An 18,557-nucleotide genomic window follows, 5' to 3' on the forward strand; every position below is an offset into this window, starting at 1 on the left:
AAACTACAAAAAAATTTAAAATCGTTTTTGTTTTTTTAACATATATTTCTAGTTAGAGAAATTTAAGAGGCTTATCCCTCAAAACTGTAAATACAAAAAAGTTGCACAAACTAGTTTCCCACCAAAGGAAATTTATTTTAAGTGTCTTCATAGTTTTATTTTTGAGATACACCAATTTTCATATACTGCAGGAAAAACGAAAAAATATATTATAGTGCAAATTTGCAAAATAACAGCATATGCATCAAAATAAAATATTTCCAGCAGTGCAATATGAGTCCTCAGCATCCCAGAAACGACACAGAAAGTCATAAAGTCAAACATAACTTTTAAAAACACAAATATAGGCTCATATGGCCACGATGGTAAAAAACTACATTTCCGCAAAATGACGTCACTTCCGGTTTCGGGCAGTTCATGCCGGACATGCGATAGTTCACGCTGATGGATCTTATTCTCTCTTTGAAATATTCCAGCTAATTGTTCTGCATGTAGCTAACTGTCACTTTAATGGGAAAAAAACTCACAGCCCAACCCTGTTAGCAGTCCAGAGAGGTACAGCCTCACCCTTTTTCTTCATGCTTCTATCTAAAAGGTGAAGAATTGGGCTGGAAAGGAAGAGAGGGAAAGAAGAGGAAAGAGGAAGGCAGAGATCTAATAGTGGGTGGAAAGAAAGCAGCAAACGAAAGCAAGGAGGCAATGAGAGGGCATAGTAGAAGCAGATAATGTTAAATGGGGAAAGAGGGCAGAAGAGAGGAAGGGGTTAAATGAGGGGGAAATGAAACATGTTAATAATGTTTAAAAGTTGTTTTAAAATGGGGGCTACTCACTTTGGAGAGCCATGAGTGACAAAATGATTTAATTAGAAACACCATTAAATAGTTAATTCATCGTGTCAATAATTAATTAAATGCCTATTCATTTCATTTAAAACACTTAATAAATTATTTCAAATTTTATTTAATTAATTAATTAACCATTGACACGTTTAATTAATTATTTAATGGCGTATTTAATTAATTAATTTTGTCACTCCTGGCCCTCCATACCCCTTGCCATGGAAGCGCTCGAGAGCTAGCTAGCGAGCTTCATTGGCTCAGCCATAGCAACAGTAGCGAGTCCCTAGCAACATTTAAGAAGACTAGGTGCAAGATGGAAGTTTCTCTGTCTTTCTCGTATTTCTCATTTCCTGTTGTAAAACTTACAGTCTGGTAATAAATATAGCTTTTTAAATCACTCAAGGCGTTAGTTTTTAAAATGGGGGACAACAAGCAACAAACTAAGCGAATTTTTATCAACGATGTTGACAGATATTCCTCCAAGCACATCGCAAAGGTAAATATAGGGAAAAGAGAGTTTTTATTGTTCCTGCCTAACCAGTCACATTAGTCCATTTTAATATTATTGACTTGTCTGAACAGTTTTTAGCCTCATGCGTGGTGACCTCTGAGGATGAGGAAGAAGCAGAGGCATTAGCCTCCCATGAAGGTGAACCTGCTTTCCATGTCGTCGGTACGGTGTCTCCTTCCTCTAAAGGTGAAAAGTGGGATTTTCTACGGGAGAAATATGAGGTGAGCGAGGTGCTAAATGCGAAAGACTGTGGGACATTGTCATGATCTGGGGTTGCTCCAGTTGGTTAGGTTAGGTACTAGGTTCTTTATTATTTGTCACATGCATAGTTATACAAGTATAACACGCAGTGAAATGTAGCCTGACACGCTCCTCGACGTGTGCAAAAATTGGGGGGGGGGTAGAGGAAGAACATTATATATATATATATATATATACATACATATAGTATATACACTGGGTGAATGTGCAGTAGTAGCAGCAAGCAGGTGAATTCTGTACATTAATATGACTAGACATCTGACTATTTTACAGGATAGACAATATAAACATATTTAAAATTAAAGGAATTGAAATGTACATTGTGCCTTGGTTTAGTGTCTGGAAGAGTCCTGTCTCAGTCAATTATAGATGATGTGAGAGGGCGGGTGTGTGTGTTTAGGGCACAGATGGCTTGGGGATAGAAGCTCCTCTTGAGTCTCTCTGTCCTTGCCCGGAAGATGCGTAACCTTCTACCAGATTGCAGAAGTTGGAACAGTTTGTTGCCAGGATGGGACGGGTCCTTCAGTATCTGCGCTGCTCTAGTCTGGCATCTCCTGGTGTAGGTGTCCTGAAGCGGGGGGAGAGCAATCCTGCAGCAGCGTTCTGCTGTACGGATCACTCTCTGGAGAGCTTTTTGGTCCTTCACACAGCTGTTCCCGAACCACGATGTCATGTTCTGTGTGAGGATGCTCTCCACAGCGCCTGTATAGAAAATCCTGAGGATCTTTGGAGAGACCCTGAACTTCTTCAGTTGTCGTAGGTGATACAGGCGCTGCCTAGCCTTTTTGGTCTGGACCTGAATGTGGGCAGCCCATGTCAGGTCTGAGGAGATGTGGACACCAAGATACTTGAAGGACTGCACCCTCTCCACTGGAGCTCCATTGATGATAATGGGCTTGTAGTCTCTGTGCTGACCCCTTCTGAAGTCCACCACCAGCTCCTTGGTCTTGCTGACGTTCAGCTGGAGGTGGTTGTCCTGGCACCACGATGCCAGATTCTTCACTTCATCCATGTAGGCCGCCTCATCGTTGTTGGAGATGGCACCCAACACCATTAGCAACATTATATGCCAAAACATTTGGGTCAGCTGAGTATGTGAATATACTGAATGAGGAGGTTTTTCCATCAATGGGTGCTTTTCTTCCCTGATGAAACAGGTATACATGCAAGATACACGCCAGGGTTCATTGGGCTTAAGGCATAAAGGAGTGGCTCTGGGAGACATTAATTTCACACATGGATTGGCCACCACAGAGTCCAGACCTTAACCCCACTGAGATTTAGTGAAAAATAAGTGCAACTCTGTATAAAAAAATGTCATGGCATTGCATAAAGTTATCCAATCGATACTCCTGCAAATGCGTGTCGTCATCAAAGCTAACGGTGGTCCTATGAATAATATGAGTATGTGACATTTTTTTGCTCCGGGCAGTGTGTTTATAGAACATCATACGTTAAGATTCTGATAAGGACAAATAATTTTAAATGCCGTATTTTTAAAACCAATTATTTTTAGACTAAGCAACTTTAATTTAAATATATTTATGGACACAGCAAGAACAATTGAACGTTTAATAGGGTATACAATTTCCTTTTGCAGTCACCAAGCAGTGATGAGCTCCTCCAGCACCTGCTGGAGTGTGATGTGGTGGTGTACAACATCTCAGAAAGTGCCACACAGCAACAGGTTGAAGAAGCAACGTGGGTTCTTACAGGTATGACTGTAAGACTTCTACAAGACCAGTGAAGGATTCGATTTTTTAAATCATAGACAAAGATTTTTAAAGGCCGGGTACCTTTAAAGGGCACTGTTTGCAAGATTGTACCTCATGTGCTCATTTTAAATGTATCGCTATCTATCTTCATGAGACAACATTTAAAAGAGACTGCATTGTTCCAATAACATGCTAATGTTGTTTGTCATCCCTGCCCGTTCTTCTTTTACAAACAGCCCTTCATAATGAGATGCTGAGCTTCACGTCTCAGAAATTGTTCATCTTAGTCTCCACTGTAATGACGTGGGCCATGACTAAACCTCAAAACCCAGTGAGTCTGGAGAAAAGCTAAACAGTGTGTGAACTTGTCAGATTTCCATGACTGAGAGTGTAATCTTACTCTTCAGGATGAAACTGATGTTCTGGTATCAGAGGAACAGTTCATAAGAAGAAGGCCTCACCCTGCATTCAGAAAACACCACAGTTTGGAAAAACTTGTGCTAAACCTGGCTAAAGGGGTAAGATTATGATGCTGAAAATCACAGAATCCTCCAAAATATGTTTCACAACAACAGGAGCAATTCATCCCAAGATTTCATAAGGATCCCAGGAAAATAAATATATCTAAAACTAACTAAAAGTGCTCTGATTTTTCAATCTTACAGAAAAAGTCCAAACTTGCCAGTTATGTTGTAGCTAGTGGCCTTCAGTATGGAAAGGGGGAGGACCTCTTTCATTACTTTTTCAAGGTAATATTAACACATTAACACATTTTTACACTGCATGTCTTTGTCTATACTGCTTGAATAATATGTATTTGATATTTCTAAAAGGTTTCTTGGCTGATGGAGTTTCCAAAAGTTCCCATATTTGGACATGGCACAAATTACATTCCCACGATTCATGTATCTGACCTTGGAGGGTGAGTTTATTTAACTGTACTTCTGCACATATGCTATATATACTTGGAGATAAATGGCACAGACCTGGACTAAATATATATTTGTCTTGCAGAGTGATCCAGAACATCATTCAACTCAGACCAAGACCAAAGTACATTGTTGCCATTGATAATTCCAGGAACACTTTAGAGGATATTGTACAGGTGATTTTGTGATTCTAATTTCAACTAGAACAGCTAGACTTTTCATTATGAAGAAAAACAGTAGATTGAAAACTACACTCACTGGCCACCTTATTAGTTATAGTAATTCAGTTGCTTGTTAATGTGAATGTTAGCATTCACATGGCAGCGACTGAGTGCACATAGCCATGTAGACATGGTCAAACCGACTTGCTGCAGTTCAAACCGAGCATCATTATAGGGAAAACTACTCACATGGGCTCACCAAAATATATATAGCAACAGCAAATAACACACCATGCCACAAAGCTCAAATCATCTCACACTTTTCTTGAAGATGACAGACAGATGACATCATTTCAGTGTACTCAAATGGCCTTGCCATTCACCCGATCAGAATCCAATAGAGCACCTTTGAGATGTGGTGGTGGATTTTGAGATCCAGCTACTGTGTGATGATGTCATGTCAAAATTTCTGAGGAATTTTTCCAGCACCTTGATGAATCTATGCCATGAAGAATTAAGGCAGCTTTGAAGGTAAAACGGTATCTAATAACTAGTAAGGAGCGCCCCATAAAGTGTCCAGTGAGTGTATTTATAGGAAGAATACTCTTTTGAGGTGATGAAAATCCAACTGAGATCCTTTGTCAGAAGTCACGTTTGGCAAAGAAGGAGAAAAAACACACAAAACAATCTCTTTCTTACCTTTATGTCTTTAGATGATAAGTCATGTGCTTGGACCAGAAGAAATTCAGAAATTACCACCACAGGAAGCGATTGTCATGAAGGCGTTTAAGGTACTGTAAACTATGTGATTTATTTTATTTCATTTTAAGATGATTTCGATTTTTTTTCTGCCTATAATGCAAAGATCTAGAGCTCTACATATAAATATTTTAAGCAGACTACTCACCCAAGCTTAGTACTGCTATTACTGTCACTTGCAAATGTAAATGTTTTCTTTAGTCCCTGAAAGTGTTGCAATAACAGCTTGTGACACAAGGAAAAGACTCAAAAGTTTGCGTTCAATTTCTGTTGTTGAGAGATTTAAAATGTATTTTCTTTCCGAGCTGTTTGCTGTTACAACTCCAGTTTCTGTAAATATGGATCAAATAAACTATCTGCTGTTTGTTTGGCTTGTAGTAAACATCTGTGCTATTTAGATGTTTGCTGAAAAATATTTATTATCAAACACACTGTTGGTAATTTAACACCTTTTTATTTCAGCCAGAGGAACTGGAGTGCCTCGGCATCAACCTCCGCCTGGAGACCTTTATCATAAATGACTTTTTCAACCTAAGCTGGACGTCCGAAGCTGGGATGGTTGAAAACATGGATAACATTGTGCAGGAATACAAAGACGCCTGGCAGCTGCTTGTGAGTGTTCCAAGTCTGTCAAATTAAATTTCATCAATCCATTTATGCAAATTAGTGCATCGTTTAGGATGTGCTACATCATTTGCTTAAGTCATCATAAATTTTGAGAAAACCTGAAATAGAAAAGAAAATACTTTTCTCACTTTTTTCCCCAGTATATTTGTATATTACACATCATTATATTACTATAGTATTATATTGTAATTCATACGTTCTGATTTGTGGAGAATTTTAAAAAAATACCATCTGGTCATTCTGCAAAAAATTTATCAGATGGTAGGCACTGCAGCTGCAGATGAGGACACTGCATTGCTCTGAATAATCAATTAAGCAACTAATTATGAAGAGCTCATCGATTCATCTTGGGATTCATGCCAGTCCATGTGTTCAATTTGAAGAGATTTTGAAAAACCTATTGAAGACCGAAAGTTGTCCCAACTGTTATCTGGAATGTGTGACAACAACGTTAGCTCTTCATTCCACTGCCGTAATCACAAGTGTTAAATACGACTGTGTGTGTAAATCATAGACAGAAAATGAGTATGAAAATGTAGGTAAAAATGTATGTATCCTACAAAATGTAGGTGTCCCACTTGGTGGCAGGAAAACTGAAAATTGAGCTACAATGCATCCAGTGTTTGTTTCTGTATCTCTCGCTTGTTCTTTCATGACAGCTGATCATTTCTGAAAAACAAAAACTTTTCTGAATCATCGACTTTTTAAAAAATTGTTCTTGTTTAGCCCATTCGAATCTTGCTGCTTGGACCTCCAGCTGTGGGGAAAACCACCCTTGCAGGAAAGCTCTGCCATCATTACCGGTTGCATCAAATCAAGCTCAAAGAGGTCCTCGAAGAGAAGATTGCACAACTGGTCAGTGGAAGCAGAACTGCACATACATACCAGACAGTTGATTTTCCTCTCACTGCTGTCCTGCAGCTACAGGAAAATGTGCTGCCCTCCTGTGGAAGTCTTTCTGTGAAGGCAGTCGATGTACTAATGCAGGTGTACTTTGAGACTTGTTATGTGGTACCAGTGACATTTAAAAATAAAGAAAATCTCTTATGTTTCTTTTGTATGCTGCAGAAGGAGATAGTAAATGGACCTAACCCTGAAAATATCAGTCAAGAGATAATGACTGCTGCACAGACACAACTGGGGAATATTCACAAAAGCATGAAAGAAAATCAAGGTTGGTAACAGAATTATAACCCTAAATAATATAATCTTGTGAGGCTGAAAACTGCAAAACACGTTTGATTTATTTAAAAATCTTTCTTTGAAGTCTTTTTCAGTCTAGGTTTTTTTTTCTTTTACTTGAAACTTACTTGAAAAGTCTCTAAAACAACACGCTTTTGTGGAAGGATGGACAGCATTGTAAATCACAATTTGTCGGGGTCTCTGTTTCGAAAGGCTTCAATTTACCCAAACTCTCAGATTCTGTGTGTCTGTGTTCAGATTTCTGTGGTTTATTCAAACTAGTGTTTTGTTCCATCAGGTCGACTGGTTGACCGTCTCCTTTTTGAAATTGTGGAAGAAAAACTAAACTCAAAGCCATGTAAGAACCAAGGCTTTGTTCTTGATGGTTTCCCTAAGACTTATGAGCAAGCGAAGATGATTTTCTCTGGTAGGTTTCATCAATTATTTGAGTCACTGTATAATCTTTTAAAGTCTTTGTCTCATAAAGTATAGCGCTTGTTTCTGTTGCTCAGATGTGAATGTGGATGAGGATGCTGGGAAAGAGGATTTGGCATTGATGTCCAAAGCACCAGCCTACAAACAGGCCATCGCTCCAGGTTGTTTATGTCTTTGTTATGTCTTTGTCTAAGCCTTTGCTGACTTATCAGAATGGACTTACTTCTGTTTCCAACATGTGTTGCAGAGTATGTTTTTGCCCTTGATGCATCAGATGACTTCCTGACAAGAAGAGTACAAGGACTTCCAGAAAACGTGGCAGAAAAAATGCGCTACACCCAGGATGAATTTGTACCTCGCCTGACAAAACACAGACAGCTCAGTGGAGCTGAGGAAACAGTGTGTGACTACTTTGATCAGATTGAGATTCACCCATTACATATCGGTACTGTCTGCAAAGCCACCACAACACTGCACTCTGATAAACTGATCACAAACAAGAGGCAAAGAGTACTGAAGAGCCCATAAATGATAAACCATGAACAGAACAGTGAAGCTGTCAAACATTTCAGAACATGTTTTGTGAGAGTGTCCGACTGTCTCCATATTGTCTGTTTCTATTAGTCTTTTGCTCTTTTCAGCGTCAGGGGCCAGATGTATAATATTATGTAGATTCAATGTGTAACCCTATACATGTACAGAAAGGTAGAAAGTAAACTGCAACCATTATTAGCAGTCAGTTACCCACGAAAAAAAGGTCTTTCCTGTTTACAGTGGCTCTGTTTGTGTGATTTCTTCTTCTCCAGAGGTCAGGACAGATGATCCAGAATACACAGACATCATGAAGATGATCACACGGGTGGTGGGCCCTCCTAAGAATTATGGCTTGAGTCCAGAGGAGCAGGAGGAGCAGGACCAGAAAAAAGAGGAAGAGAGGAGGCAGAAACGGTCCGCAGAGGCTGCTGAGAGGAAACTCAGGAATGAGGCTGTACTGGCTGAGATGGCTGCTCAGTATGAGGACTGGGTAAGTAACACTGTGAGTGTTTCATACCAGAAGATGCAGAGGAGCAAATGACTCTTAAATACTAACTGCAGGTTAAATGATTTAATCATTAGCAGAAAAATTTATCAGAGGTGAAGAGACAAGAGAGTGAGCAGCTGGAAGTTCAAGCTCTTCCCCTGCGAAACTACCTGATGAAGTATGTGATGCCCTCGCTCACTGAGGCCATGGTAAAGTGCAGCGAGATTAAACCGGAGGACCCTGTTGACTTTTTGGTATTTAAAAAAACCCCTTTCCAACAGAATTACCTTTGTTGAACATCAGTGAGCTGATACGGCAGTTGAATTTTTTTAAATTGTTTTTTCAGGCGGAATATCTTTTACGACAAGAAGAATGAGAATTGCTCCGATGAAGGCCGTGCTCCGATGCTATTGAGCAGCATTTTTATGTTGTTACACTGTTACAGTATTGTAATTAAGATGAAATGGTTTGAAGAGAATTTTGTTAAAGAATGTGTTATCTGCACACTACAAAATGAACTCGGCATTCAATTAAAAAACTTGTACAAAAAGCTCATCACCAAAAATAAATATTTAGCATTGACAGTAAAATTAACTTTTAACAGTTAATTTTTAACACACCTTAAGTATCAATTGTACTACATGCTCATAGGTGTAGTAGAAGTATGATTACAGCTCTGTCCCCTCTGAGCATCCAGCTGGTGGGTGACTCAGCTCAGACTATTGCTGAGTAAGCACTTACTGGAAGAACAACTATGCTGGGACTGGTTTTATGATAACACGGTACTATTTAGAATTAGCACTGTGTAAGGCTCTGCAGGTATTGAAGTAGAACTTTGTAAATATATTTTCATTGATATATTGTTACACCTTGTTCATATGGAATGGAATCTAATGTATTTTCTGCATATGTTAATATTTATCAAAATAATAAAAATAGATGTTGCTTTTCTAGTTATTAATAATAAAAATAAATAAAATTAAACTGCAAGGGAGAAATTCAGTGAGTAAAATTTGAGACTTCACTCCAGCCATTTTTTTTTAAATTTGTTCTTTCAACACTAGATGGAGCAGGTAGTCTTTCTGTAAACTTTACAGAGAAAGGAAAGATTGTTACTTCAGTTAATCTGTTTGGGTTTTTTTAATTATGTGTTTCTCAATTCTTCCAAATAACAAGACAGTGTTTATGTTCTGCTGTTCTGCTTTCTTGCTGTGCTGAATAAATTAGTCTGCACAAAGAAAAAGCCTTTGTTGTGATATTCTTGTAAAATATGTCATAAAATAAGAGTGGGGCATTCCTGTTGTAGTGGTCATTAAAGGCCAAGTCTGCAGTCTGCTTTGTAGTCTGTGACTGAGGAGGGAGCTGTCTCTAGGCTCACTTATGCTCCATAGAGAATACAGTGGCTTGCAAAAGTATTCGGCCCCCTTGAACTTTTCCACATTTTTTCACATTACAGCCACAAACATGAATCAATTTTTGTTGGAATTCCTTCTTGCCACAGATTCTCGATTGGATTTAGACACCAGACAGGTCAGGGATAAAGTTAATGAGAAATTTAAAGCAGGCTTAGGCTACAAAAAGGTTTCCCAAGCCTTGAACATCCCACGGAGCACTGTTCAAGTGATCTTTCAGAAATGGAAGAAGTATGGCTCAACTGTAAACCTACCGAGACAAGGCCATCCACCTAAACTCACAGGCTGAACAAGGAGAGTGCTGATCAGAAATGCAGCCAAGAGGCCCATGGTGACATGGTGATTCCCTGCAAATGTCCCGTTTGCAGTTTGCCACAAGCCATGTGGGGGACACAGCAAACATGTGGAAGAAGGTGCTCTGGTCAGATGAGACTAAAATGGAACTTTTTGGCCAAAATGCAAAACGCTATGTGTGGCGGAAAACTTAACACTGCACATCACTCTGAACACACCATGCCCACTGTCAAATATGGTGGTGGCAGCAAATATGGTGTAATAAATAATGTTACGGTGTCAAACAGTCTCAAAAAGAAATACTTGGTGTGTAAATATTTAATTTACATACAAGGCTTGTGGAGATATGGTGACAAAGAGCCTTATTTTACTCTTTATTATGATTTAATTTTTCAAAGTATACACTACGCAAACTCAAACTTCAGTTCCTGTAGTGGCCGCCCACCAGAGTCACGTTAAAATGCTATTTTTTTACAACATTACTAATTGTTCTTTTTTGGATAGTTTCACCCTTCATACCTCTAGTGGGTGAGTTAAAACACACACACACAGTTAGCTAACCAAGTTGTGTCTGCTATGCTTTTCAAAAACATCCAAAGGTTTATGCTTAAACATTGTGTGTCTGTGCAGTGGATCAGTACAGTTTATTAATGTTTGCTAACAAACCTCTTACCCAAACTGATATGTATACTTATATATCCATTTTTTGTACCACTTGTGCCCTGTACATGAAACAAGTATTATCAGTTATTTGGAAAAAACAAACAAACTGCTTAACGCAGTCGCAAGATTCAACCTGGACTGGCTGTAAGGTAACACAGAAATAACACACCCCACATTTCTTTGAAAGTGAAGTCAATCAGATGCTTTCCAGATGGCATTGCTTGGTGCATGAAAATCTTCATGTATTTTTCTGCATTCATAATTTCATCAGTTTTAACAAGATCCACAACTGACTGAAATGTGGCTGTAAACCATTACAGAGCCTCCACCGTGTTTTACAGATGGCCATAAACACTGTTGTACCTTTCACCTGACCTCCTTTGTACATACTTGCAGTGACTTGAACCAAAAATGCTCAAATTTGGATTTATCACTTCCTGTTTTTCTGTATCTCGGTTTTTTCTGACAGGCTGCTAGATATTACTTTGCGTTGCAAGTAATATCAACCCTCCTTTTAAATTGGTGTGGTTTCAACCACCTTCTAGGGCAGCATTTCTTTCCCTCAGCCCTTGTGCCACATATTGATATATTGTTCCACATTTTGGTTGGCTCTAGTTTTTAAAAGACAACACTATATTATTGAGGTGTTTCTGATGCCTGGCTTTTCTCCTCTGGCTATGAAGAAAGCATGGAAGGCTGTCATCATGGGTCAAATTCAGGTCAAATAACCCATCACCGTCTTTTGCTGCCTTAGCTATACACAAATAATTCACCTCAAAGTTCCAAGATGTTCAGATTTCAGTAGAACTTGTACGACAGCATAAAGTAAATTAGATGCAATTACAAGAAATACTGAGAAACCAATGGGGTAAAGGTGGTGGAAGGCTTTTCAAAGACTCGTTTCATTTTTACAGGAACATGACATAAAACGACACACATCACATCATATGTCATCACATGTCCCTTTAAGGCTGTCTCACAGCATTAACAGTGTGTTCCATATTATCCTATACACATACATAGTCTCTGACTCACATTTAGCTTCCTGAGATTTGGTTAACCTTCCTGTTGAGGGAACTATTTACCACTTTAGGTAATAAATGATAAAATCACATGCATTTAGACTGATCTGTGCCCAAAAGGTGTGTCTGCTGTATAAACCATTCTTTAATTTTGGGATTTTCCTTCAATAATAATTCAATTTTAGCATGTAAATCACATCAGAATAATAGGAGATCTACCAAACTTCTCAATTTGATGGCGATGTCCTTGCATGTGTGGAAGAGATGGAGTGTAGAGGAGTAAAATACTGGCGAGGAAGGGTATAATTAGCAGGAGGTGAAAGGTTCGTCTCAATCAGCCACAGTAAGTGTTGGCAGTCACACTGTGAGAGCCTGACTGGTCTGGCAGAAGCAAATTAAAACAGATTTCCCCTGCAGAGAGCAGGTCCAGCTCTGTCACCGATATTTAATTTCATATTTATTGAGCAATCTCCTGCCAAACTCCCATAGTTCCCATAATTCATGTCAGTGTAGATGTGTGCATGGTTTAGCTTTTACTGGCCCCAAAATTCAGCCAGCTCCTCCCTCGTTTCCAGTATTTTACTGCTGGGAAAGGATTGTATTATCCCACCTATTAAAGGCTATTTTCTTTTTTTAACTATGTACTTTTTTGCAGTTTTGGTAAAAGTTTTATTTTTTAAAGGAACTTAATGTGAATGATTCTCATAGTGTTAACATGCACCACTTGTTTACATTTGCCAGATATCAATTTAGTTTAATTTCACCCATCTGGCATTCCAGAAAAGTCAAAAGGAATGCTGGGAATTTGTTGTAAACAACTGTAGTATTTGTTTCTGAAAGCCAGCACATGAGCTTGTCCAACTGCTGTTATACTAAAACTTCTCACCTTCTCTGTTGCATGTTAGAAAAAAGGTGTTGAACCGGGGTTATGCAATTGCGCTTTCCTCTTTGTTGGGAATCCCCCTTTTTCTGTAAAGTCCACTCAGAAATCACTTTTGATACTTAAGCTGACGGAAAGGATTCATCTGTGTAACTTCATGGACGGTTCAAGATCATAGAAAGAAGGTTTGTGAAGACCTTTTCATCTGGTGGTGTTATTCCATTGGATTTTGTCCTCAGGGTGACTGACCTACTGTTAGTTACGCGAGTCCTGAGAAAAAAGAGTAGTAGTCATTTATTTATGAACTGCTAGTTAAGCTCTCCCCTGTATTCATGCACGCAGTTAACAAATATGAACAACAGGTTACAGTTCAAATCCTTCCATAAGTATCAATTCAAAACCACAGACACAAAAAATATGGAGGCAACTCATGGTCTAATTAATTTTCCACCTTTGATTTGATAGTAAAACTGAGAGTCATATTGCACATCTAAACATTCATATAAACTAAATCAAAGAGTTGAGTGTTCACTTGTGAAACTCCTCAGCAGTAACAGCCAGAGGTCAGTGTCTGGTCCACGATAATGGCTGCTCTCCAGTGGAAAGCCTTTAATCCTGGGTGCCAGGAATAGTGAGAACTTTCACCTGAACAAGCAGCAGACAGGGAAGAAAGGTTTCATTCTGTGATGAAGGGCGTCAGCTCAAGCAGATGAAATACAGAAGACTTAAAATGGAAAGAAAATCCTCTTCCCTCGACCTTTTTTAAATTACTTGTTTCATTTATTTCATCTTTATTTTGAGTGCAGTTTTCCTCTCGGTGCTTCCTGATTTTACATCATCGTGTTTTTCTCTTCTTTTTTCCTGGATGTAGATGTAATGTGTCATTTTAAGTTCGTACTGGGGGATTTTATCAGTAACGCATCTCATGCAAAGCAATGTCCAAGTCACTGTTGGTTACAAAAATAATAATACCATTGTGCAGCCTTTTCACTGCACGTATGATTCAACCACCCCAAACATCCAGCCTCTATCAGAACCTCCTCTTTTATTTTCCAAGTACAACATCCACCTCCATTTCCAAATAGAGGAATCGCATCACCCCTCCCATCTTAAAACAGACCATAACAGGCCTGCCCTCTTAACCTGCTACCCCCTTTTCTCCACCTTCCTTTGGGTACCCCTCTATTTTTTCTTTCCCCCTCCTTTTTTTTTTTACCGTTGGAATCCATTCATTCACCCAGCTACCATAATAATATAACTGAATATTATTAAAATATAATAAATTTAAAAATGACTTTACTTTTTAAAACACATATGGTCTTACATATGTCATTCCATACATACATACATCATCACCATTACGTTGCCATAAATTCCATTAATCTTGTGCTTCCACGAATCTGCTACAAGGAGGCTAGGTCTCTTAATGGGTGATTATGAAGGTAAGAATTATTATCACAATTTTTCAGCTAGTTTTCAAAGTGCCTTTATTTGGTTTTTATTCCTAAAAGAATTTTAGAAATTTCCATATGTCTTTTTTTTTTTTTTTGGTGACTCTTTTGCTACTAACTGGTCCAATTATTCACCAGCTAGTCGCTACTTGTGTCTGCTGTTTGGTGCTGAGCAGGAAGGTCACTGTTGTTTTCTAAGTAATTTCACAAACAGACGAGGGCTACAGTCCCAGACAATACATCTGGAGTGAGTGTGAACCTGGATCCATAAATCCACATATAACAGATGGAAACAGTGTTACTATTTCTCAGATCAAAACTGGCTGTGGTATAACACTGAACTATAGATGGACATGTCAGAGAATTTCTAACAAAAGCAAAAAAATATCAATTAGATTATTGTGATAAAGAAATTGAATATAGATATTCATAACCTAGATGTCTGTTTGATAGATATAAACAACACCTGTGTTCAAATTGCAAATATCCACAGTGTATCTGATGGTATTGTGTCTCATTTACTGCGTGGTAATATTTATTGTGCTAACTGTGTCTTCACACTGTCGAGCTAAGAAATGCACCTAAAGCCAGAGTGTTTCTCATGAGTTTGTTACTCTTCTCAGAAGCTAGAATGCTTTGTTCGTTTCATTTTGATTGAATTTTCGAACAGAAACTTTCCACTGAGGACATCCAGCAGACATCGAGGCTGCATTTTTAATGCTGGCATGACTTTCAGTTAATAACTCTTTTTTTAGCCAAGACTAAATGTCGGGAACAGACGGTCAACTGGCTGTTGCTCAATGTAGAAATGCTTGCTGGGTAATTTGGAAACTTCACTTCCTAGTTCCTATGTCTTTGGGCTGTGGGAGGAAGCCGAATTACCCAGAGTACCAGATCCACGCAAACATGAGGAGAGCATGCAAACGAATGAAATACTTAGTCGGGCTACAGAGACAGGTGGGGGTCATGTTGTTTTGTGTTTCGCTGCTTGGACGATAGTACCGTTTACATGCCCTGTTTATTATCTGAAGACTATGAGCATAAAGTTCAGATAATAACTGCATTATGCAGTATAAATACACATAGCACACAACACCTTTCCACTTCTATCACTTTTCAGATGTAGTTAAATTCCCCTGCTTATCTTATACGGGTCATTTTAGGTGCTGAGCCACACAACAACTGCGTGTGTGTGTGTGTGTGTGTGTGTGTGTGTGTGTGTGTGTGTGTGTGTGTGTCAATGTGTGTGTGTTTGTGAGTGTGTGTTTAAATTCCAGTGTATAGGAAATATGTTGTCATTTTCTCCATTCTGCAATCCATTTTTCACCTACAGCAAATGAGAGGCAGAAAAGACTGAATATATTCATCCGTGTAAAACCGTAAAATTACCCATGGTGCCGAGTAGTCTGCACACAGCTTGTGTGTCCCAGTGTGTGTGTGTGTGCTTGTATTAATCTTGTTGTTGAGACTCAGTTTAGGGTTGGGGTGAGGGTTAGAGAAGAGTCAGTGTGAGGGCTGTGGTGGTCTCAGCTGTGTTGTTTTATCTGCTGGGCTTCCAGTCACAACAACCTCTACCACCCCTTGTACAGGTCACGCACACACGCATGCAGTGGAAATAGCATGCCACCCCCGTAGTGGTCACCCTAACATCTGCTGGTGGTTGAACATGTTAGACGGGGACCACACACACACCTTTATACCCATGGCTCTAACTGGATGGGGAAGTGTAGTGAACCATTTCTGTATTTGTCATTGTGATAACACAGAAAAACATGCCATAGATGTCACATGTAATCTTGCATATCTTGTCTTCACACTTTAAGGAATAAATCATTCCACTGCTATGTATCAGCCACACACACACACACACACACACACACACACACACACACACACACACACACACACACACACACACACACACACACACTTTGTGTTTAAAAGCAGTGCTTGCTTTTCTTGGACAATGAAACTGACGTTGCAGCCCAGTCCGTGGCAGTGCGTGTGCGTCTGTGTCCATGTGTGTACATACAGACATGCTTTACTGTGCATGCAAACCAGCCAACCATAGGGGCAGGGTCTAAGAGGTCAGACGTCATTTGTTTTAACCAAAACGATGTCTGTGTGTTCCTGCTGAAGATGTGGTTTCGCTAGTTTTCCAAATTATGTTTTTGCCACATCAAGTTAGATTAGAGGTCTGTAACCCAGCAACACTAACTATTACTGTAATCCGATGTAAGTGTCTGAGAGGGGGACACAATATTGTGGAACAGAATGAGACAAATACTTTGAGTCCTTAAACTAGTCTGGGACAGAATCCTTACAGAACATATGTAGTAGAACTGCAAACAAATGTTGACATACAAACAATGATCTCAAGCATTAAACACGCAAATTAACTTCTTCATAAGATTTCTGGAATGGGAGGATGAAGGTTGCATAAAGCAGTCTGCAGGATAGAATGACAGATGAGCAGGGAAATTTAAAGCACGCAGAGTAGAGGCTGACTGTTTGAAGATGTCGGGCACAAAGTTGATGTTGTCAACACTTATTTGACAGTGTGGGAAAGTGGACATGATGTAAAGAATAGACTAAAAGCCAAAAAAGCAAGCAAGCAGATGATTGATTACAGATCTTACAACATGAACTCATGCAGGTTTTATATAAGCAGTAAAAAGAGGTCTTCAGATATTACAGATATTGCATCAGCAATGCCACAAAGAGGATGTTAAAGTCTTAAATTTTGCTAAAAAACTTGTGAAGCTGCACTCACCAGCCACTTTATGGCATACTTTTATTCCGTTCAATGTCAAACATCTAATCAGATAGTCACATAGCAACACTGAGACAACCTGCTGAATTTCAAACTGAGCATCAAAATAAAGGAGAAAGGTGATTTAAGTAACTTTAACTGTGGCATGGTGCCAGAAAAACTGTTGATCTACTGAGATCTTCCCACAAAACCATCTCCTGAGTTTACAGAGAACAACACAAAAAACAGAAAATACTGGATATTTTCAGTAACAGTTTTCCGGATGAATATGATGTTGATGTGAGATCAGAAGAGATAGCCACTTGTTACAACCACCATATAGAAGATACAGAAGAGCATCTCTAAATCCACGTTATTGAACCTTGAAGCAAATGGGCTAAAACAGCAGAAGACCACACTGTGTGCCACTCCTGTTAGCTGAGAACAGGAAACTGAGACTACAATTCACACAGGCCGATAGAAGATTGGAATAAAACATCGGCTGCTCTGATGAGTCTTGATTCATTCTGAAACCTTTGGATGTTACAGTCAGCATTTAGTGTAATTATGAAAGCATGGATCCATGGCACACCCCATAGCACTAACATTGCGCCAATACCAGACTACCTGAATATAGTTCCGGAAATTGCATCTTCTGATGTTTGCTTCCAACAGGTTAACACATTTTGGGACTATATATAAAACTGCACCTTAACACCTTAAACTTTAGCCTACCATAAACAGTTACTGCAGTTGTTTTGCTAGAATTAAAGCTACACACGGAAGAAAGGTTTCTTATACCTTTATGAAGTTTCTCTTGATCATGAAATCATAAAATAATCTTGCTTTAAATAGATCACTTCACTGCAGTTGCTCTTTAAATTTAGATGACTGTTGTCCTCACACTTATGATCAGATAAGACTTTGAACATGCAGCTAATTCATATCGTGTGATTCAGAAGGTTTCACTCGCCCCCGTCTTTTGAGCATGTGGAGTCCTGCTGCTTCATCTGGCAGCTCTTTTATTTGTGTGTTCCTCTGCACTAGATGTTTATGATTATGTGGATATTTACCGTAAAAGTGGGTGATATGTTGCGTTATCACCCCGTTTATTACATTCATTGTCAAACAAAATGCTTTGATATGAATAAATATGCCAAACAAGTCAAACCATGTGGAAATCTTGAACCTTAATCGTTAATTTGTTTCCTTTTGCAAACTGGATGTTTCTTATTTCTTGAGTGCTCAACACATAACACAAAAACACAAAAAAAATATCATAAAATTTGTTTTGCTTTTTTTAAAATTTTAATTTATTTCGTGTTTGTTTGTTTTGGTAGAGATTTTATCAGCAGACTCCTCAGTTAATGGATAAGCAAATGTTTCTGCATGCTTGTTTCATCCCCAAAATATTTCCTGTGTATTCATATCAGCTACTTAACACTTGCACCTTCAACACAGGGTGCAAAAATGGGAATCACTCATCTTCTTGGTAGCAGCCAACACTTCTTTAATCATCTTGGAGCATCAGTTTAAATTTCAAGTACAGTAAATATCCAGTTTAACTCCCGTCCACCTCGGAATAAGCAGCTCATAATCCCAGGGGAAAAATATCTGAGCAGCTACCTTCTGCGATGGTCTCT

At 38.9% G+C, this 18,557-nt stretch overlaps 1 protein-coding gene across 2 annotated transcripts; it reads left to right on the forward strand.

Moving 5' to 3' along the window:
• Positions 1-1,090: 1,090 nt before the first annotated feature.
• Positions 1,091-9,685, forward strand: ak7a (adenylate kinase 7a). 2 transcript variants are annotated; one of them, XM_085432252.1, is made up of 18 exons: positions 1,091-1,335; positions 1,422-1,571; positions 3,212-3,326; positions 3,563-3,657; positions 3,734-3,844; positions 3,992-4,075; positions 4,160-4,248; positions 4,341-4,431; positions 5,130-5,207; positions 5,638-5,787; positions 6,529-6,657; positions 6,871-6,976; positions 7,283-7,411; positions 7,497-7,580; positions 7,667-7,864; positions 8,226-8,443; positions 8,539-8,694; positions 8,787-9,685. In XM_085432252.1, the coding sequence occupies exons 1-18, from the start codon at positions 1,258-1,260 to the stop codon at positions 8,814-8,816; spliced, it is 2,091 nt and encodes a 696-aa protein (XP_085288378.1). In that variant the 5' UTR covers positions 1,091-1,257; the 3' UTR covers positions 8,817-9,685. The 2 variants fall into 2 exon arrangements, with proteins under 2 accessions (XP_085288378.1, XP_085288377.1); XM_085432251.1 differs by having other exon boundaries at positions 1,092-1,335; positions 8,536-8,694.
• Positions 9,686-18,557: the final 8,872 nt, after the last annotated feature.

The sequence above is a fragment of the Copadichromis virginalis genome, linkage group LG15, assembly GCF_057382275.1.
Source record: "Copadichromis virginalis isolate Kocher_CV1m ecotype Utaka linkage group LG15, C_Virginalis_male_GT1.1, whole genome shotgun sequence".
NCBI classification, from domain to species: domain Eukaryota; kingdom Metazoa; phylum Chordata; class Actinopteri; order Cichliformes; family Cichlidae; genus Copadichromis; species Copadichromis virginalis.

Coding starts and splice junctions, on each gene's coding strand:
- ak7a (XM_085432251.1), top strand. CDS start 1,258: ATGGGGGACAACAAGCAACAAACTAAGCGAATTTTTATCAACGATGTT. Junction 3,327..3,562: donor AGCAACGTGGGTTCTTACAG/GTATGACTGTAA, acceptor TTTTACAAACAG/CCCTTCATAATGAGATGCTG. Junction 8,695..8,786: donor AGGACCCTGTTGACTTTTTG/GTATTTAAAAAA, acceptor TTGTTTTTTCAG/GCGGAATATCTTTTACGACA.